Here is a 23806-nt window from a genome sequence, read left to right as displayed (position 1 = left end):
GCCCACCCTGTTTTTACGGTAGGTCTAAATTTTAATTAAACTCCAGTCACCACTGCACCCTGTAGTTTCTCCTTTCTCGTTTGGTTTCGGTCGAATGACTGGATATGAAGTAGAGGGGAGGAGCTATATAGCAGCTCTGCTTGGGTGATCCTCTTGCACTTCCTGTTAGGGAGGAGTAATAATCCCATAAGTAATGGATGACCCGTGGACTGACTACACTACAAGAGAAATGAATTTATCAGGTAAGCATAAATTATATTTTTTTATAGCCCACACATGCAGTGCCCTGCGCTTCCTCTCAAACTCCACCTGGAGTTAGTTTGCAAGACATCGCTTCTCTAATGTCATCGGCGGTATCTGATGCATTGTCTGCTTTTCCCATGCTGCAGGGAAAGCGCTTGAGGAAATGTATTTAATCAGTGAATAACGTTGCTGATACAGTAGTAGCTATTCCGAATGTTTCTTCAGTGAAGCCTGAAGAGGAAGATACTTTGGTAGTATATAAGGGGGTAATCTCAGATTCAGTCTGTGTAATACCTTTATCTGATACTGAAGTTGTTTCTTTCAGGTTTAAGCTTGAACACCTCCGGTTGTTACTTAAGGAGGTTTTTGTTACCCTGGACGACTCCGACATTACCGGCATAGTCAATCCTAATAAGTCCAGTAAACTATACAAAGATTTTGATGTGCCCTCCATGCTAGACGTAATTCCTCTACCAGATAGGGCTACGGAGATCCGAGGTACGGGTCTGATTGCAAAGGAATGGGAGAAACTGGGTATCCACTTTTCTCCATTTCTTAAAAAAAAGAGGTTGCCTATAGCAGACTCTATCAAGGAGTCTTGGCAATGGTACCCAGGGAATGTATGTATGTACGTCAGGGTTTACAACAACCGGCAGTTTGTATTGCTACTGTCACCAGTGCGGCGGTGTACTGGTTTGATACGTTGCCTGATTCTATCCAGACAGACACTCCTCTTGAGGAAATCCAGGATAGGATAAAGGCACTTAAGTTAGCCAACTCCTTTATTACAGATGCTTCCCTTCAGATTATTAAGTTGGGAGCTAAGATTTCAGGTTTTGCCATATTGGCCCGCAGAGTTTTATGGTTAAAATATTAATCTGTGGATGTCTCATCTAAGTTTAAACTTTTGGCGATTCCTTACAAGGGGAAGACCTTGTTTGGACCTAGTTTGACGGAGGTAAGGGACATTCCCTCCCTCATGATAAGAGAAATAAACAAAAACAAAAAGCACGTCAGAGTATTTTGAAATATCAAAGGAAATCCTTCTACTCCTTCTTCCAAGCAGGAGCAGTCTAAGCCTTCCTGGAGACCCAGTCAGTCTTGGAATGGGGAAAGCAATCCAAGAAGCCTGCTGGTGAATCAAAGACAGCATGAAGGGTCTGCCCAGGGATACAAACTAGAGTTTAAAACTTTTTTCTCCCAGGGGCAGGTTTCTGCTTTCAAGATTATCTGCAGAAAAAGAGAGGTGTTCTTACACTATGTATGGAACCTCTCCGACCTGGGAGTGATAGTTCCTGTTCTATTGCAGGAACTAAGTCTGGGACTCTATTCCAATCTGTTCGTGGTTCCCAAGAAGGAGGGAACCTTCAGACCAATTTTAGATCTCAAGAGTCTAAACAAGTTTCTCAGAGCGCCGTCCTTCAAGATGGAATCTATTTGTTCCATTCTTTAAAGGACGCTTACTTGCATGTTCCCATCCACAAGGACCATCTTAAGTTCTAAAGTGTGTGTTTCTAAACAAACACTTCCAGTTTGTGGTTCTTTTATTTGGCCTTGCCACAGCTCCCAGAATTTTCTCAAGGGTTCTAGGATCCCTGCTGGTGGTGCTCCGATTGCGGTGCATTGAATTGGCACCTTATCTGGATGAATTTCTGGTTCAGGCGCCTTCCTTTCAATAAGCAAGATCACTCACGGAAATGGGGTTATCTTTCTTGCATTCTCATGCATAGAAGGAATATTTGGAATAGTTTTTTTTTTTTTTGGAGAACTATATTTCTTTCCTCATCAATGAAGTCTGACAGTAGTCAGGAAATCAAAGATTTTCGATTCTTGCCTAGCACTTCAGTCCTCTCTTCGGCCATCAGTGGCCATGTGCATGGAGGTAATTGGGCTGATGGTAGTGGCATTGGACATCATCCCGTCCGCCCGGTTCCACCTCAGAACTCGGCAGTTAAAGCATACTCAGGTAGTGGGAGTTACAGCTGGAGCAGGACACAAGGGATTTTCTACTTTGGTGGTTGTCTCAGGATCTTCTGTCCCAGGGCTCCTGCTTTCACAGTTCTTCCTGGATGATTGTGACAACAGAGACCAACCTTTTGGACTGGGGAGCATCAGACTCAGTTGGAGTCTGTTCTACTCAGAAACAATCTGTAATTGAGAGCAATCTTCAATCCCCTTCTGGCCTGGCCTCAGTTAGCTTCGGCCTGGTTCATCAGATTCCAGTCGGGCAATATAACCTCAATGGCTTACATCAACATCAGGGAGGAACTCTGAGTTCTTTGGCCATGACAGAGGTAGCCATTCCAGAAGTGGACATCTGAGAGGCGGACTTCTTCAGCAGGCAGACCTTTCACCCGACCTGATTCTCAAAGGGGGTCAGTTGGAATTGGATCTCATGGCTTCTTGTCAGAATGCCAAGCTTCCGAGGTTCGGGTCGAGATCAAGGAACCCTCAGGTTGTACTAATTGATGCTCTGGCGGTACCTTGGATTTTCAGTCTTGCATACCTATTTCCTCCGTTTGCTTCTCTTCCATGAGTTATGGCTTGAATTAAGCAGGGGAGGGCATTGGTGGTCCTCTTTACACCGGCGTGGCCTTGCAGGAATTAGTATACAGTCCTGGTGGACATGTCACCTCTTCCACCTTGGAGACTTCCGTTGAGGAAGGACCTTCTATTTCAAGGACCCTTCTTTCATCCAAGTCTAGTTTTTCTGAAGCTGACTACTTGTAGATGAACGCTTTATTTTATCCAAGCGTGGATTTTCGGAATCAGTCATTGAGACCATGATTCAGGCTCGTAATCCTGTGACTAGGAATGTTTACCATAAGATAAAATACTGGTGTGAATCCAAAGGGTACTCTTCGAGTAGAGTTCGGATTCCTAGACCTATGTCCCTTCTCCAAGAAGGTTTGGAGAAGGAATTATTGGAAAAGTTACCCTAAAGGGGTCAAATAGCTGCCTTGTCTATTGTGTTACTTAAAAGTCTGGTCAATTCCCAGACGTACAATCGTTTGGTCAGGCCTTGGTCAGGATCAGGCCTGTGTTCAACTCAGTTACTTCTCCTTGGAGTCTTAGTTTAGTTCTTAAGGTCCTTCAAGGGGCTCAGTTTGAGCCGTTGCATTCCTTAGATTTCAAGTTGTTATCTTGGAAAGTTTTGTTTCTTGTTACTATTTCCTCTGCTTGTGGAGTCAGAGCTCTCAGCATTTCAGTATGAGCCTCCTTACCCTATTTTTTATCGGATAAGGTGGGTTTTTATGTACTAAATTAGTGTTTCTCCCTAAAGTAGTTTCAGAATGGAACTTTAATTAAGAGATTGTGGTTGTTTCCTTTTGATCTAATCCTTCTTTGCAGGACGTGGTACATGTATTAGGATTCTTTGTACAGCAACTAAGGATTTTCGTCAGTTTTCTGTTCAACGTTAAAGACAGTAGGCTACGGCTACTTCTTTACCTTGTGGGCATTCACAATGGAGCCTTTTATGGAACACATTTGCAAGTTTGCAACCTGGTCCTCTATTCTTTCTTTTTCAAACTTCTATAAATTTGACTCTTTTGCATCGGCTGAGGTCTTTTTAGGAGAAGGGTTTTTTACCCAAAATAAAAAGAAATGATCAAATATTTAACATTGCCCAAAGACCCTAATCAAAAATAAAACCCACCCAATAAACCCTTAAAAAAACCTAACACTAACCCCCGAAGATCCACTTACAGTTTTTGAAGACCGGACATCCATCCTCATCCAGGCGGCAGAAGTCTTCATCCAAGCGGGCAGAAGTCCTCATCGAAGCCGGCAGAAGTCTTCATCCAAGCGGGCAGAAGTCTTCATCCAGACAGCATCTTATATCTTCATCCATCCGGCACGGAGCAGGTCCATCTTCAAGACATCCGGCGCTGAGCATCCTCTTCTTCCGATGGTCAATGTAGAATGAAGTTTCTTTTAAGGGCAATGCCCATACAAATTCCCCTTTCAGGGCAATGGGGAGCTTAGTTTTTTTTTAGATAGTTATTTTATTTTTTTGGGGTTGGTTGTGGGGGTGGTGGGTTTTACTGTTGGGGCGTGTTTCTATTTTTTTTACAGGTAAAAGAGCTGATATATTTGGGGCAATGCCCCACAAAAGGCCCTTTTAAGGGCCATTGGTAGTTTATTGTAGGCTAGGGTTTTTTTTTATTTGGGGGGCTTTTTTATTTTTATAGGGCTATTAGATTAGGTGTAATTCTTTTTTGTTTTTGATAATCTGTTTCTTATTTTTTGTAATTTAGTGTTTGGTTTTTTATGTAATTTTGTTATTTTTATTTTTAGTAATTTTAGTGTTTAGTTTTTTTTGTAATGTTAGGTTTTAGTGTAAGGCAGGTTAGGTTTTATTTCACAGGTGAGTTTGTATTTATTTTAACTAGGTAGTTATTAAATAGTTAATAACTATTTACTAACTAGTCTACCTAGTTAAAATAAATACAAACTTACCTGTGAAATAAAAATAAAACCTAAGCTAGCTACAATATAACTATTAGTTATATTGTAGCTAGCTTAGGTTTTATTTTACAGGTAAGTTTGTATTTAGTTTTAAATAGTTATTATTATTTAGTTAATAATTGTAACTTTAGTTTAGCTCTATTTTAATTATGTTAAAGTTAGGGGGTGTTAGGGTTACATTAGAGTTAGGGTTACGTTAGGGTTAGTGTTAGGTTTAGGGATGAATGGATTTATTTAGTGGTAGTGATGTGGGAGGCCAGAGGTTTAGGGGTTAATAACTTTAGTATAGTGGCGGCAACATCAGGAGCGGCAGATTAGGGGTTAATAGTTTTATGTAGGTTGCAGTGATGTTGGGGGTGGCAGATTAGGGGTTAATAACTGTATGTAGGTGGCGGCGATGTCGAGGGCAGCAGATTAGGGGTGTTTAGACTCGGGGTTTATGTTAGGGTGTTAAGTTTATACATTAGTTTTCATTTTTCCTATAGACATCAATGGGGCCGCGTTACGAAGCTTTTCATTCCGCAATCGCAGGTGTTAGGCTTTTTTTTGCCGGCTCTCCCCATTGATGTCTGTGGGGAAATCGTGCACGAGCACGTCAAAGCAGCGCTTGATTTAGGTGCGGTATGGATCTCAACGCAACCATTTTGCACACACAAGCCTGCTTTTTTTAAACCTGTAATACCAGCGCTATAGGGAGGTGAAATAACGCCGCTTTTGTGGCGGTCATTAAAATCCCTATAGCGCTCAAAACTCGCAATCTAGCTGAATGTGTTTTGTCCTTATTAGTTCTGTCACATAAGTAATAATGTGTTTTGTCTTTATTAGTTCTCTCACATAATATCAGTAATAATGTGTTTTATCTTTATTAGTTCTCTCACATAATATCAGTAATAATGTATTTTATCTTTATTAGTTCTCTCACATAATATCAGTAATAATGTGTTTTGTCTTTATTAGTTATCTCACAAGTGAAGGTTTCTGGTCACCAATCAGACGCTGGGACAAAGCTTCACTGCCGGGTGTACGGGTTTTACCCTAAAGCTGTGGATGTCAAGTGGGTGAAGAACGGAGAAATCGATTTAATGTCAGAGGAGGCAGCACAGGTCCTCCCCAACCCTGATGGGACCTATCAGCTCAGGGTCACTGTGGAGGTGATACCTAAGGACGGGGACAGTTTCTCCTGTCATGTGGATCACAGCAGCCTGAAGGAGCCACTTACTGTGCTTTGGGGTGAGTGTTACCAATAACAGGAGCAATGAGAAGTTTAGAAGCATCAGTGAGGGGTAAATTAGATTCCTCAGCCAATCACTTTACTTGATCTAATAGAGTCTGATTGTCACTTGCTGCTTATTTCTATTACTTGTAACTACTGTGAGATACTCGACTGTGATGTGTAATTTACAGGAACTAAATAAGTAAAATAACTGAACTAAATTATTACTGGTTATGTGAGAGCAGCACCCAGAACTTCTACTGCAAGTATAAAATAATTACGTGTATGTTACATGTGACTGTCACTAACACCCGTCCATATTGTCACACAGAGATATAGGTACATCACTAGGTGGTCACTGAACAACAAGATGACAAAATATTGTTGCATAAAACATACATTGAACATTCTTGTCCCCATCTGACCACTCCCAGATTGTTCAGTAAATAGAGATGCCTATTTTCTTCTTAAACGGGGAGAGTCCACAGTTGCATTCATTACTTTTGGGAAATACAGAACCTGACCACCAGGAAGAGGCAAAGACACCCAAGCCAAAGGCTTAAATACCTCCCCCACTTCCCTCATCCCCCAGTCATTCCTTGCCTTTCATCACAGGAGGTTGGCAGAGAAGTGTCAGAAGATTATGGAGTAGTCTCTTATGGAGGGTAGTACTCTTCAAGATGGGACTGGAGTTTTAAGTAGTCCTGTCAGCCTCTCAGTAAACGCATGGATGAAAGTTAGAGTCCGGAGATGCAGGGAGAGTCTTTCTGTGAAACCATCCCGACTCATATTAATAGCTCCATAAGCAATCAGCGTTGACGAGTTTCACTGCCTGCTTTCTTCACTCAAGTCCATGTAAGAAGCAATGCTACTATCTGTCAAACTTGAAGGACTGTGTTACTGTTCCACGGCATAGATTCTGGTAAGATTGTTTAATTTTCCTTTTCAATGTGGAAATACATGTGATGATAGAAGACAGGGTCTCAGTGGGACTCCTTTATCTTTATGGAATCAAGGGTTAATATCTCCTGAGGGGGGTTATTGAACAGTGGGGGACTTTAATCATGTTTGTTATGTGATTCTGTCTGCTTATGTGTAGTGACGTTTGGGCTCATGGCTATTATGGAACATACAGGCTGTCAGTATATGGCCGGGTTATAATACAATTTATTTATTATTATTCTTTAAAATAAAACCCCAATTAAAAAGTATATACTAAACAATTAAAATTAATATAAATTCCTAAATTCTTTAGATTAGTTAAAATGTATAAACACATTGAATTATATTTATAGGAACCAGATTATGAATCAAACTATACACGCTTATGCTATTGCAATATTCTATACAAAGATCATAAAAATATACTTTTACAATTTACCTTATTCACAATGAACACATTAAAAAACCACAATAAAATACCAGAATCTTCTGTTATTAACCAATAACTCTAGTTCAATATGGATTACCAATTTACTATGCTTAATTTATAACTACTAGGGATTTAATCACAATAACCAGTTTATGTACAGTTCTGAAAGAGTTCACTATAATGACTGACTTATAAATATGGAGTGTAAAACCCTGTCTAGTAAATAAATTATTTAGCAATAATGACTAGTTAAACTACACATGACTATGAACATGAGCTTAAAGTACAAATTGTGCCCTTTTAAAATTAATAACTAATCTATAGCCTTTGATTTAAAATATTAAATATATTTAACAGTTTCTTATACTTTACACAAATAACCAAATTAATGTTTCAATTTTTTTCCAATAAGTCCAATTTCACATCATAAATTAAGAGGTAATGAAAGTTAGGCCCAGATGGATGAAAGTTAGGCCCAGATTTGCACGTCAGAGACTGGATTCCAAGGCAACAGTTTGTCAGTCAAAAACTCAGCAGCAGAGACCCTTTTTTTTCTCTTGCCTGAAGTTATATCACGTGATATAACCCCACACCTTTTTATTCTAATCCTCAGTGAAATTGGGATGATAGGCCCTTCGGAAGCTTGTCCCTGATTGGTTATTTGGGAGACGCCTCCCTGATTGGCTACTGGGAAATTTAATTTTCAACAGCCAAATGCCTTTTGGCTGTAATATTGGATTTAGGCCATTGGGGGCAGCAAAGACAAACAGTTTCATTTTTAACATGGATACAGTAAACTATATAATTTAATTGTATATTTAATATAAAAGCAAAGGTTTTTCACTCAGACACTTTAACTAGTTGCACGTCTATATAAGTAATAGAAATCAAAAAATCCAGCTGTCAGTCCAGTAGTACAAAAGATAGAAAAATGGTATATATATGTATAATCAATAGCATTTTCGATACATTTCTCTGCTTGCCATTTTGCTGTTTTTTACATACCTTTAAATGAAGTGATATATAAAAAATATATATGAGTCCCTTTAGTTAGATTGATCAGCTTTGCGGCTTGTATATGTTATATATTATTCTTTATAACTTTTCATTAGGGCAGTCTCTTTATTTATCCTTTAACACTTGATATTCATTTCAGAACCCCCAATTAAACAACCGTGCTGTAATGCGGAATAATAACAGGTTTTCTCACCAACTCTGTTGCTGTATGTTAATGCCTCCCAGTGCTCCCAGACCCCGGTCTGTCCACGATATGCGGCTGAGCTGTAAGGTAATATTTGATAAAAAAAACTCTCAAGGTTTCTTACCCGCCACGGCTTTAAAGTTGCTCCCAGACTCCGGTCTGTCCACGCTGTGCGGTTGAGCTGTAGAGTGGCTGTGACAGGTTAACCTCACATCACTTGTCCGTTGCTAGTCTCGGCTTTCTGCTGCTCCCGGACTCTGGTCCGTCCACACTGCGTGGTTGAGCAAACTTCCGGAAGCCCTTGGTGCTTGTGACGTCACTTGTAGTCACGCCTCCTCCTTACGTTAGCTGCGGTCGATTGGGGGTTCACTCCTGGAGCTCAATTCGGCTGCAATTTCCAGTGTTAGGTTGAAGGTTGAGAAAAAACAGCTGATAGATGCAAGTTATATATATACCTTCCGTCGTGTATTGAAATGGATGCTGCTGGGCATAGACGGCTTTGCAGGCTGTTTACTGGCTTTCTGGCAAGTTTAGCAAACAAAAAAGATCCAAAAAGGAAAGGATGCCAGTAAACGAAGTAAAAGTTGTAAACTTTATTAAAGTAGTTTAAAAGTGTTGGGACATCATATCCCCCAGACTAACAAAGACTAACATGTTTCGGCGTGAGCCGTATTCACAGTCCTTCAATCAAGGACTGTGAATACGGCTCACGCCGAAACATGTTAGTCTTTGTTAGTCTGGGGGATATGATGTCCCAACACTTTTAAACTACTTTAATAAAGTTTACAACTTTTACTTCGTTTACTGGCATCCTTTCCTTTTTGGATCTTTTTTGTATATTTAATATGCTCACCATTTCTTGTATTAAGTCATATGTTTAATATACATGGATCATATTGTGCCATTTTTTTCTGATTATTTTAATATGAAATATCAGTATTATTTCTAGCATCATATTAGTATTATCTTAAAATGCATTTAAAGTTGCATTTGATTATTTTCTTATATTCATACAAACACAGCATATTTCACATTCAGTACACCTCTTTCTGAGTGCACAAAAACATATGACACAATTTATGGGACAACCACACGTGTACTTGTCAGATGCCTGAAAAATAAAAAGAATAGGTTGTTGATTCTTAAAATAAATTGGACATTTTAAATTGACTGTATAGCTACTTGTTCAGTACAGCAGACATTTTTCCAATATAGTATCAGTTTCATATATATATATATATATATATATATATATATATATATATATATATATGTTTTTAATATGATCTGTGTATTTTAAATTATTATGAAGATTTAGGCACAGCATTTCCATATGTCTGTAGGTAAACATGAGTTCAGCTGCCTTATGTGTATTTAGTTGGCTCAGGGGTAATTAACAGGTCTGTGCTAATTACTATATTCCTGGCTTTAGTGATGCATATCTTCCACCAAAGGGTTTTTTACAGATATTTAGGCTCTCTCTGTATTGAGCAGTGAGGGGGGGGGTCTGTAAATCTATTATCCATTTTGGGCAGGAAACTCCATATATGGACATACACATCTGAGGGTTCCAAAATGCTAATATTTACTTTGAAGTGGCCCACTGGCCTTATCTTATACAAAGGTCTGAACCTTTTGTTCTTTCCTGTGTAACCAAGAAGAAGTGGGGGTTGGTCTGCCATGGCTACAGCCCACACAATTCATGACAAATTAGATTTTAGCTAAAAATTTAACTATTAGATTCCATAATACATCTGTAGTTTATTTAAGGTTACTTCACAGGTACCCTAACATAATTCCCCCTTCCAATTTTAAATAGATGTAGGTTACATGCATTTGAATTGGCTTAAAGTCAGTGGTGCTTGGTGAGTGCATTGACAGTATGCATCATAGACAATCTTCTATGAAGAGGGTCTGTTATTTTTGTGCCCTTATGCTCATTAGCTAGGCATCTTTAAACTACAATATGTCTAATGTATTTGGGGATATGATATTTAATTCTCCCTCTATGACTTGTAGTTGGGATCTAGGATGGCATGCTCAGAACTGATTAATATGGACCCATTTATCCATAAAAGTATCGTTTTTAGGAATCCTAATTTTATAGGCGACTGGAGATATTTTGTCAGTAATGACAAAAGGACCCTTCCATGATGGAAGAAATTTCTTGTCCTTAACCTGATCTCTTCTAAAGTTATAAAGATAAACTTTATCATCTATTTCATATTCCTTTTTAGACGTTTTGAGATCATAATAGGTTTTAGTGGCAGTTGCAGATTTTTCTATGTTCCTTTGAGCAAATGCAAAGGCATATTGCAGGTGCTTCCTTAGGTTCTCCACATATTGATGCGTATTGGCAGCATTTATCAAGTTCTGGTCTGATGTGCAGTACAGTAGATGTTGAGGTAGAACCATTCTTCTACCAGTCATCAATTCAAAAGGTGACATCTTAGTATCACTACTTGGAGTTGCTCTTAATGCCATTAGCGCTAGAGGTAATTTTACATCCCAGTCTTTACCAGTTTCATTTACAAACTTTTTGAGGATTTTCACAATGGATTGGTTGTAATGCTCTACACCACCACTCGAGGCAGCTCTATAAGCAATATGGAGCTTTCTTTTGACCCCTAGTATTTTCCACATTTTGGTTATCACTACGCTAGTGAAGTGGGTCCCTCGATCAGATTCGTTTCGCTGGGGTAAACCAAATCTGGAAAACACGTGGTTGATGAGCAACGCTGCGCATGTTTCAGCATTATTGTTAGGTGCACTGATGCACTCTACCCATTTAGTGAACAGGCATGTCACTGTTAACATGTATTTGTTACCTCTTGATGACCTAGTTACTGGACCAATAAAATCAATTTGTATATCTGACCATGGCATTACCATCCCCTTTTCTGCAATGGCACTCTATGCGTTGGTGCAGTGGGTTAGAACTGTGGACAGATTAAACGACCTTGACAATATGTTTGAACATCTTTCAACATGTGCGGCCAAAAGGCGTAATCACGCAATATTTCATACGTTAATTTTGTGCCACAATAGCCAGATGTGGGGGCATCATGGGCATGTTGAAGCATTAGACCTCTAAACCTTGTAGGTACCACCCATTGTTGGATGCCAGTTTTGGAGGTTCTAATTAACAAACCATCCTGTAACTTGAATTGTGATCTGGATTTCATTAAGATTCTAAAATCTTCCTTGCCAATACAATCATCTTTTGAGATGGGGTTGCTTTCAGGATCTTCTATGTGTTAATAGAAGATGCCTACAATGGGGTCTTCTTTTTGACTAGTGATCAGGTCCTCACTAGGAGAATCCTGACTCCATTGTACCAAGTTAGGCTCACTCTGTTGTTTAGCCTGGTTTCTGGTAATGGCTTCTACCTGAATTGCCCCCATTAAGTGGTCGATATTAAGGAGCTCTCCAGTTATTGCTCCTTGTTTGGCTAATGAATCAGCAAGATCAGTGCCTTCCTTACCAGGACTTGAAACCCTGGAATGACCCTTGGTCTTTTTTCCTAGTGTATGGTTAAACCATTGGATACCACCAGATTATCAATCTCGCAGAACAACTTGCCATGTTTGACTGGTTTGTTGTTAGTTTTCTGCATGCCATTTCTTTTCCAAGTTGGCAGGTATTCAACAAAACTGTCACGCACGTAATTTGAGTCGGTAATGATTACAAATTCATGAATACCGTGTTCAATAGCCATTTCAATGGTTTTTAGAACAGCAGTGAGTTTTGCAACTTGACTGGATCTTGGTCCAATGTTGAAACCTATAGAAATATTTGGGAATCCATTTGCCCAAGTTATACCAATGCCGGCAACTAATCTGTGCTCATTATCAATAGTGGCATGGTAAGAACAACCATCAACATATACCCAAGGTAATGTTTAACAATGGTCCTCATTGTATATCTTATACGGGGAAAGCAATTGTTCCTCCAGGAAATCATCTTCTAATAATTCTTCCCCATGATCCTTAGCAGTACAGTCATGGAGCTCAGCAAGTCCATGTGCGACTGGATTCTTTTTATTCTGCTTGTAGCGAATTTCTAAAGGCCAGCCTTGTAAGGAAAGAATCCAAGCTGTTATGTGGCTATAAGACAAATTCCCATCTCTTATTCTCTCACTTCGCAGATATAGCAAAGGCTGGTGGGCCGTTTCTACAATAATTTTCTCGCCCTTTATATAGCTGCGGAAATTTTGTAGAGCCCATACAGTAGATAAGAGGGCTTTATTCGCAATTGCTAAATTTTATTTCTCTTGGGGATAGAGTTTTGCTCGCATAAGCAATGACTTTGCTTAGATTATCATGCTTTTCATTTAAAACAGCACTCATGCTTATATCTGTGTAGCCTGTCTATAAGAAGAAAGATTTACCCCCTTCAGGGTACACTAAGCAAGGTGCTTGAGTGAGTTTTCTCTTCAGCTCTCTGATGGCTGTCTCTTGAGCCTCACTCCAGTGACATTTCACATCCTTTTTTAGAAGAAGTAGCAGTGGTTTAGCTAATTCTGCATAATTATCAATAAATTTGCGTAAATAATTTGTCATAACCAGGAATGATCTCAATTCTTTTAAGTTACTTGAGTTTTTGGAATTTATTATAGCTTCCACCTTTTTCTTCTGAGGATTTAACCCTTCAGAAGTAACTTCATGTCCTAAGAAGTTTACCCGAGAGCGGCACCATTGAGCTTTTTGTAGGGATAATTTGACACCTGCCCTTTTAAGTTGGCTGTGGACATGTTTGAGTTCTGTGATGTGTTTCTCAAAGTCTGTACTTTTGATTAAAACATCATCAACATAAAAAGATCTAAAGCCTTGTCCGATCTAACAAAACGCCACATAGATATACTCTTCCATCAGGAAACGCACATTAAATCACATAACATTCCCAAATATTTCGGAAAACACTTTACCACACATTTCCACAGCACTAGCCCGAACAAAAAGAACGGAGTGAGCATTTTAATACACAAATCCACTCCATTTACCATAATCAAAAGAGTAACAGACAGAGAAGGCCGATTTCTAGGTTTGACGGGCCTACTGTATGGCAGACCCATAACACTCATAAACATATATGCTCCTAACACTCACCAACTCCCCTTTTTTCGCACTATGTTCACGAAGATACTAGACCTAGCCAAAGGCCCAATCTTTCTAGCCGGAGACTTCAATGTACCTTTACAGCCTACCATTGATAGCACCAATGCAAACATACAAATCCCCAAAAAACTTTCTAGAGCCATCTGGCAAGGAATGAGAGAAATTAATCTTTATGATGCCTGGAGATTCATGCACCGGGAGAGAAGAGATTATACTTTCTTTTCCCACCCTAATAAATCCTACAGTAGATTCGATTACATCCTTACAAACCAGAAAGGTCTCACTCACATAAATAGGTGCAACATAATACCTACTTTCTGGTCAGACCATTTATCTGTCCAACTTAAATTCACTTGGCCCAACACTCCCCTCAATCCATATCAGTGGAAAATGGATGACAGTCTCCTCGACCATCCAGACCAAATTCCTAAACTAACTAGATCTATTGAGGAATATTTTGCCATAAACTCAAGCTTGATTGACAATAACTTCACTATTTGGGAGGCACATAAATGTGTACTCCGCGGGGAGTTAATCAAAATGAAAGCCCATTACACTCAGACCAATCGTAAAAGATACCAGGATCTAACAACAAAATACGCCCAGCTTGAGTACGCACATAAGAAATCCCCAACAGACACTAGCATTCTAACTGAAATCCAAACAACTCGAGAAGAACTAGACAACTTCCTAGACATAGAGTACTATTCTCAATGCAAACGAACCAATAGCATGTTCTATTTCGAAAATAATAGGGCTGGTAAACTTTTAGCCAGAGCGTTAAAGAAAAAGCGATTCAAATCCCACATCTATGAGTTACAAAACCCCAAAGGGAAACCACTCCAAACCACCCCAGACATCTTGCAGTCCTTTCACGAATACTACACATCAATATATAACTTCCAGAAAGAAGACCCCATAACAGATCACTCAGCAAAACTTATAGAGTATATCACAAAATATCCAATGCCAGTGCTGACGGATGATCAAAAAAACCAACTTAACAAACCAATATCCCCCCGAGAAGTTCAAATAGCCATAAAGTCCCTAAAAATTGGGAAAAGCCCAGGGCCAGATGGCTTTACAGCCAAATACTATAAGACCTTTTCGGCCGCACTGACACCTCACCTCACTGCGATGTTCAATGAAGTCACAGACGACAATCCCTTCCCACCTTCAATGCTAGAAGCCCAAGTAGTGGTACTCCCGAAGCCAGGCAAGCCCCCAAACACACCTGCAAACTTCCGCCCTATTTCCCTTTTGAATTTTGATGTAAAACTTTTTGCAAAGATCATAGCCACCAGAATTAATCTAATCTTACCCTCCATCATACACATCAACCAAGCAGGTTTTACCCCCTCTAGGGAAGCTAGGGATAACACCACCAAAGTAATAGACCTTATGGAGTATGCAACAACCCAAAAAATCCCGTTGATATTCTTATCAATGGACGCAGAAAAGGCCTTCGATAGGCTAAATTGGTCTTTCCTGAAACAAACTATGCATGTATTTGGCTTCCCCCAAGAGATCATAGGAAAAATATTCACCCTTTACAATAACCCACAAGCCAAAATCAAATTAAATGACTCCGTTTCCTCCCCTTTTAAAATTATTAATGGAACAAGGCAGGGCTGTCCACTCTCACCCCTCCTATTCATAATAGCAATGGAAGTGCTTGCCTCCCATGTGAGAAACAACGCCAGCATTCAAGGGTTTAAGATTGGTTCCACTATATACAAGATAACCTTATACGTGGATGATATCTTCTTAACACTAACAGATCCCGAGCAGTCATTGCCTCCCTTGATGCAAACTCTGCAACTTTACGTTACATATTCCAATTTTAAAATTAACATCACAAAATCTGAACTACTGGCCATAAACTTACATTCAGATATAATAGACAGAACCCAACAGCGCTAACATTTCCGCATACAGCCCAAGGCCATTAAATACCTAGGAGTATATATCTCACCATCTACGGAAACCATAATTTCCTTAAACTATAAAACTCTCAACTCGACAATCCATAACATCCTTAACGCATGGAACCTTAAACCTCTCTCCTGGTTAGGGAAAATTAACGCGATCAAAATGATCATCTTACCTAAAATTCTATACATTCTGCAAACCCTCCCAATCCCGCTCCCGGAACACCTATTATTCTCCCTGCAAAAGCAAATTAACTGTTTCATATGGTCACACAAAAGACCTTGCATTGCCACCTCCACTTTATATCGCCCAAAAGAGTCGGGTGGTGTAGGAGCCCCCAATATATCACGCTACAGACAGGCAGTGTTCCTCACACAAATTGCCGACTGGTGCAAACATAACATGAACAAAGAGTGGATTCAACTAGAGCAAACACTCTCTGATAAACACTATCTATGTGGGAATTGCTGGATTCCCAATGCCCAACGTAAACTATTACATACAACTCCAAGACTGGTGAATGAAACGTTTAGACAATGGGATAAAATACTCAAGAAATACCCTAAGATCTCCACCGTGTACTCCCCCTTAACACCAGTCAGCAAAAAAACACCGTTCTACTTCCTGATAAAAACACCCAACACGGCCCACCTTACCTCCTCTCTGCAAAGCTCAATCCCACATCACCTTTTATATAAAGATAAAGACATCCAACCACAACAGGTAGTCTGTGACACTCCTGGGATACATTTTCAAAATTGGTATACTTACACACAGCTGAAACACTACCTATCAACACATCCTTTTAAACTTCAATTGACAAGACGCCTCTCCCAATTTGAAACAGTATGCTTCCAACCCCACCCACAGAGGGGAATCTTATCTTTAGTATATAAGATGTTGTCGCAGGTGTCCCATGCAACACCCCCTACATATATAGCTAAATGGGAAGCAGATCTTGAAACCACCCTAGACTTACAAGACTGGACCATTATTTTCCAACAAATGACAAAAGCCTCATCTATTTCGATGCTGGAAATGAATATAAAATTATTGAGCAGATGGTACTATACACCTGTTCGACTGCACCATTTATTTCCCAACACGACCACCATGTGCTGGAGAGAATGTGGAGAACCGGCAACTTTTGCACACATCTGGTGGACCTGCCCGATAGTAATATCCTACTGGCACACCCTCAAGCCAGAAATCGAGAAAGTTCTGGGAGCACCACTCCCGCTCACACCTTGGGTTTTTCTCTTTAACAAACTCCCTAAAATCACATGCAAACTAAAACGAACACTCCTCACCATCGCAATTAATTCAGCAAAGAGGCTAATACCACTCAACTGGAAAAAAACAACTTTACCATCCCTTGCAGTCCGGATAACAAATGTCACACATTATCTCCAACTAGAAAAATACCATTACACCCGCACTAAGCGAATAGACGAATTTCATAACATATTATTCTTATGGAAGGAATATATAAATAGTTAGTAACAATCTATTCCCTCACAGCCCCTCAACTACCGACCAAACAGAAATACTCCCAGCTCCGATTTCTCGAAACCCAGAACTCCAGGGCAGCTACGAAATGTAGTTAATCCATAACAGTCAGGAGGCAGCCACTCTTGCTAACACATTACCCATAGATAATTTACATATATAGAAGGCAACTGTTTTGGTATTTGTCATCCAAACCAACAGCAATAGCTAACCTCGAGTCTTATTGTCATAGGAATAGTTACTTATTTATAACAATGTTTTATCTATTGTAATAACTATCGTTTGATTTGACATTTTTTTCTTTTTTATGTTATTCTATGTAAACCTTGGAAAAATCTCAATAAAAAAAACAAACAAAAAAAACATCATCAACATAAGATAAGGTCCCCCTTTCCAGTGCATCAGGCATAGGCTTATGCATGAATACAGCAAATTAATGTCCTGAATTTATGTATCCAAACGGGAGCCTTTGGAATGCATACTGGACCTTTTGGAACGAGAATGCACGCTTATACTGGTCCTCCTCATGTACCTTGATGGTCCAATATCCCTGTGCACAATTAATGGCAGTGAATATTTTAGATCCCTGCATCTGTGCTAGGCACTGGTCAATATATGGCACAGGCCAGCCAGACATGTACACTCGTTTGTTTAGCTGTCTTAAGTCAGCACACAAACGCCATTGTCCATTGGGCTTAAGAACACCTAGAATAGGATTGTTGTAAGATCTATGCACCTGTCTGATAATACCTCTTTCTTCCGGGTTCCTTATGATTTCTGCAAGAGAAACATATGAGGCTAAAGGAAGTCTGTATTGTTTAACAAAGACAGGTGGTGCATTGGGATCTGTTTGGATTCTTGCAATGTGCAAGTCTGTAGTCCCACAGTCATAAGAATTATCACTGGAACAGCCATTAGCTAAGGAGATTTTCTCTTCGACTATTTGCTGAAATCCTGGAAAGATTTCAGGCTGTCCTATCTCATAGGCTTCTTCCAACCTAGAGGTGAGATCCCCTTGATTATAGTTTACATTGCCCCCATGATTCTGGGTATTGGGGTATTCTTGCTGTTTGATCGGCTGATCAAATACTAGAGAGGCTTCTTCAATTTTACAGATGCCTTCCTAGGAGCTGAAGGGATAAATAGACTGAATTGTAAACAATCCCTCTGGCATAGATGCAAAGGATTGTTCTATTAATTGTTCTTCAGTTAAGTATCCTTCAGGTATTAGCCCAATTACATTATTCTGGAATCCAAAAGTGTAATAACCTGATTCCAGCGCATATCCTATGGTAGTTCCCTTGGATAAGGTGATATCATGTGGGTTCATGTTATGCACAATAACATGTATTGGAATAGTTCCAATATTTACCATAGGAGTATGGGTCATTGTTATACCCAGATTTTTTATTCTATGGGAGAGGCAAATCAGTGTTTCAGAAGTTTTTTTTTAAATTTCTGACCTCTTTTTACCTGTAAGGGTAAGAGGAATTTGTCAGCCCCATCAGGGATTACAACATCGTTAGACACCTGCATATTCACAGCATATGGCATTTGCTGGTTTGATTTCAGGGCGGCATTTTCATCCTGAAATATTTCGGGGCCCCCCTTTAACCTGTTTCAGATGCAATAGTTAATCAAATCTATTTGTATGGCATATATATGTAATAGATCATTGCCAATGTATATTTGATTATGGGGAGTATTTAAAACTAAAACCAGGTACTTTGCTCATTTATTACCTATTGCGATATATAATAAACATTTAGCTGTGACATTATAGCTTTCAGATCTGTCATACAGGTTATGGACACAGTGGTCTTGGGGAGAAAGATATTTAATTACCTTAGGTTCAGCGATCTGCGCTAATAAACCTTCGCTTATGTAGCTAGCTTCCTGTTTTAAGCTTAATTTGGCATACTTGTTTTTCCCAAGGTCATGCATTTGCATAGGGATAAATAGATCTTCTTTAACTCTCTCAATTCCTGCGAGGTATTGAGTGTGGCCTCCCCCTTTAGGGATTTTATGATCCCTCTTGTTTGAGAGATATGGTTAATACATCGCTGTCTAAGGAAATATTTGCTATCTTTCCAGGCGAAATTTAAAAAATATTACCATCAGAGCCACTTAAAGGAGTCTGATCATCTATTTGTAGGATAGTGATTTCAGGTATAGAGTCATTCCTGAAATGAATCTCCACAGCATCTGGCTTCCCTTCCACCACGTGACAGTTATGTCTGGTGTGAGATATACCGGATCGCTCATAATTAATAGGCCTTTTTATTTGTGACCAAATTACATTTTTTTTTGCAATCAATTATGGTGCTTAATCGCTTCAGGAGATCACTAGCAATTATCAAACGTTCAGTTGGCAGATCCACTATAATGACAGGGTGTCTTATTACCCTGTTCCCCAGCCTTAGTTTTAACCATGCCATACCATAGCCTTTGAGAGAGTCACCCCCAACTCCTATTAGTGAACCATCAAATTCTTTTATTTTAGGTTTGTCGGGTGTTAGTCCATTTAGCTGTGTGTAGTACCTGTGGGATAAAATAGTTGTCTGAGAACAAGCTACGCCCACATCTAGACATGCTTTCTCTCCCGACATTGACCCCCTAAATTCAGGTTTGACTTATTTAGATTGCGATCTCTGATGCACTCTTGGGGCTTTCTAGAGGATACTTTACGTAGCCCTACCCCTTGGGAGACTTTCTCCCCTTGGGAGAATTTCTGCAGTTCATTTCTGCTGTATTCCTTAAGGGAGTTAGAATTATCTGCATTATCCTCATTGCTAATGGGGTTTTCATTATGATGATACGGCCTTTTTAAACCATTTAGCTTTCTTTGGCTTTGGGCAAGCTGCTTATGAAAATCTTCAATCTGAGCTACTAAACTCTGGTTATATTTTTGTAAGGTGGCCATGTTTTGAGCAAATTTATCAATTTTATTTTCGACTATATTTAAATTCTCTTTGCATCTGCGTGAGTAGCGAAGATTATCTTCTAGTGTCTGTGTGTGCAATTCCTTTTCTATAAAGAGGAGGGACATTTTGTCAATAATGCATATTACAAGGGGCCAAGATTTCAGTATATACTCATCTCGCTTGTTAGAATTTTTGCATTTATTAATTTTGGATAATTCTTGGAAAAAAAATTTCATTCCACTTTCCATCATCAATAGCAATATTTTTAGCCTTAATTGCAAGCATATCCATATAATCATTTAAATCACCCGTAATCTTACACCTCTTTTTAATGTGGCCTATAATGTCCATCTTAAGAACATCGCCCTGAGTGAGGGGTAATCTTGGGGAACATATTTCAACACTATGTATAGAATTAATTGATTCATTTCTAGTAACAGACATTATTATATTAGCTTAGTATTTAGTTAAATTAAAATGCTAATACAATTTTGACCAATAAGAAGAAAAAATATTTTTTTCAAAAATATTAATATTAATTTTGAAATAAGAAAAATTTAATTTTTTTTTAATCAATTAAAACATTTTTTTAATAATATTTTTTTTATTATCTCTATTTACTACAAGTATATTATGTCAATGTGATAAATTTAATAATATCAGTAATATGCAGTGCCTCCAAATAATATGTCAGTATATGGCCGGGTTATAATACAATTTATTTATTATTATTATTATTATTATTATTATTTTAACTAAAACCCCAATTAAAATGTATATACACTAAACAATTAAAAACAGAATTTATGCTTACCTGATAAATTACTTTCTCTTACGGTGTATCCAGTCCACGGATTCATCCTTACTTGTGGGATATTCTCATTCCCTACAGGAAGTGGCAAAGAGAGCACACAGCAGAGCTGTCCATATAGCTCCCCCTCAGACTCCGCCCCCCCAGTCATTCGACCGACGGTTAGGAGAAAAAGGAGAAACCATAGGGTGCAGTGGTGACTGTAGTTCTAAACAAAATTTTTTTTATCCTGACTTAAAAGCCAGGGCGGGCCGTGGACTGGATATACCGTAAGAGAAAGTAATTTATCAGGTAAGCATAAATTCTGTTTTCTCTTACAAGGTGTATCCAGTCCACGGATTCATCCTTACTTGTGGGATACCAATACCAAAGCTTTAGGACACGGATGAAGGGAGGGAACAAGTCAGGTCACCTAAACGGAAGGCACCACTGCTTGCAAAACCTTTCTCCCAAAAATAGCCTCCGAAGAAGCAAAAGTATCGAATTTGTAAAATTTGGCAAAAGTATGCAGTGAAGACCACGTCGCTGCCTTACAAATCTGTTCAACAGAAGCCTCATTCTTGAAGGCCCAAGTGGAAGCCACAGCTCTGGTGGAATGAGCTGTAATTCGTTCAGGAGGCTGCTGTCCAGCAGTCTCATAAGCCAATCGGATGATGCTTTTCAACCAGAAGGAAAGAGAGGTAGCCGTAGCTTTTTGACCTCTCCTCTTACCAGCATAGACAACAAACAAAGATGATGTTTGTCTGAAATCCTTAGTTGCTTGTAAATCGAATTTCAAAGCACGAACCACATCAAGATTGTGTAAAAGCCGTTCCTTCTTAGAAGCTGGTTTAGGACACAGAGAAGGAACAATGATTTCCTGGTTAATGTTCTTATTAGAAACCACTTTAGGAAGAAAACCAGGTTTGGTACGCAAAACCACCTTATCTGCATGGAACACCAGATAGGGTGAATTACACTGCAAAGCAGACAATTCAGAAACTCTTCGAGCAGAAGATATAGCTACCAAAAACAAAACTTTCCAAGATAATAACTTAATATCTATGGAATGTAAAGGTTCAAACGGAACCCTTTGAAGAACTGAAAGAACTAAATTTAGACTCCATGGAGGAGCCACTGGTTTATAGACAGGCTTGATTCTAACTAACGCCTGTACAAACGCTTGAACATCTGGTACTGCTGCCAGACGTTTGTGTAAAAGGATCGACAGAGCGGATATCTGCCCCTTTAAGGAACTAGCTGATAAACCTTTCTCCAATCCTTCTTGGAGAAAAGACAATATTCTTGGAATACTAATTTTACTCCACGAGTAACCCTTGGATTCACACCAACAAAGATATTTTCGCCATATCTTATGGTAAATTTTCCTGGTGACAGGTTTTCTAGCTTGGATCAGAGTATCTATGACTGATTCAGAGAACCCATGCTTTGATAAGATTAAGCGTTCAATCTCCAAGCAGTCAGCTGCAGAGAAACTAGATTTGGATGCTTGAATGGACCCTGAATTAGAAGATCCTGCCTCATTGGCAGTGTCCATGGTAGGACAGATGACATGTCCACTAGGTCTGCAAACCAAGTCCTGCGTGGCCACGCAGGCGCTATCAGAATTACCGAGGCCTTCTACTGTTTGATTCTGGCTACCAGCCGAGGGAGAAGAGGAAACGGTGGAAAGACATAGGCCAGCTTGAAGGACCAAGGCGCTACTAGAGCATCTATCAATGCCGCCTTGGGGTCCCTGGGCCTGGATCCGTAAAGAGGAAGTTTGGTGTTCTGACGGGACGCCATCAGATCCAACTCTGGAATGCCCCATAGCTGAGTCAGCTGAGCAAATACCTCCCCCGGGTGAAAAGTCTGACGACTTAGAAAATCCGCTTCCCAGTTGTCTACTCCTGGGATGTGAATTGCAGATAGATGGCAAGAATGATCCTCCGCCCATTATCTTGGTTACTTCCTTCATCGCTAAGGAACTCTTTGTTCCTCCCTGATGATTTATGTATGCTACAGTCGTGATGTTATCCGACTGGAATCTGATGAATTTGGCCGCCGCTAGCTGAGGCCATGCCTGGAGCGTGTTGAATATCACTCTCAGTTCCAAAATGTTTATCGGGAGAAGAGACTCTTCCCGAGACCAAAGGCCCTGAGCTTTCAGGGATCCCCAGACCGCGCCCCAGCCAAACAGGCTGGCGTCGGTCGTTACAATGATCCACTCCGGTCTGCGGAAGCACATTCCCTGCGACAGGTGATCCTGAGACAACCACCAGAGAAGAGAATCTCTGGTTTTCTGGTCCAGTTGGATTTGAGGAGACAAATCTGCATAATCCCCATTCCACTGTTTGAGCATGCACAATTGCAGTGGCCTGAGATGAAGTCGAGCAAAAGGGACTACGTCCGTTGCTGCCACCATTAATCTGATAACCTCCATGCACTGAGCTACAGATGGCCGAGGAATGGAATGAAGAGCTCGGCAAGTGCTTAGAAGCTTTAACCTTCTGACCTCCGTCAGAAATATTTTCATTTCTACCGAGTCTATTAATGTTCCCAGGAAGGGAACCCTTATGTGGGGGGACAGAGAACTTTTTTCGGTGTTCACCTTCCACCCGTGAGACCTTAGAAAGGCCAGAACAATATCCATATGAGCCTTGGCTCTGGGAAAAGATGACGCCTGTATTAAGATGTCGTCCAGATAGGGTGCTACTGCAATGCCCCGTGGCCTTAGGACCGCCGCATCCTTTAAATCCACGGTAGTCATATATTGACCTTCCTGGATCATCGGTAAGATTGTCCGAATGGTCTCCATCTTGAAGGATGGAACTCTGAGGAATTTGTTTAGAATTTTTAGATCTAGGATTGGTCTGAAAGTTCCTTTCTTTTTGGGAACCACAAACAGGTTTGAGTAAAAACCCAGTCCTTGTTCTGTAATTGGGACTGGATATATCACTCCCATCTTGATTAGATCTTCTACACAGCGTAAGAACGCCTCTTTCTTTGTCGTGTCTGAAGACAGACGAGAAATG

At 39.8% G+C, this 23806-nt stretch overlaps 1 protein-coding gene across 1 annotated transcript in view; it reads left to right on the top strand.

Annotated features, from left to right (window-relative positions):
• LOC128667037 (H-2 class I histocompatibility antigen, Q9 alpha chain) overlaps positions 1 to 23806 on the top strand; it is a gene marked incomplete in the record, with an annotated part of 303896 nt that overhangs the window by 128210 nt on the left and 151880 nt on the right. Inside the window, 1 exon segment of the mRNA XM_053721901.1 lies at positions 5671 to 5943. Coding sequence (XP_053577876.1) covers positions 5671 to 5943 — 273 coding nt within the window.

The sequence above is a fragment of the Bombina bombina genome, chromosome 7, assembly GCF_027579735.1.
Source record: "Bombina bombina isolate aBomBom1 chromosome 7, aBomBom1.pri, whole genome shotgun sequence".
In the NCBI taxonomy this organism is placed as follows: domain Eukaryota; kingdom Metazoa; phylum Chordata; class Amphibia; order Anura; family Bombinatoridae; genus Bombina; species Bombina bombina.
This window is presented reverse-complemented; position numbering and strand designations above follow the sequence as displayed.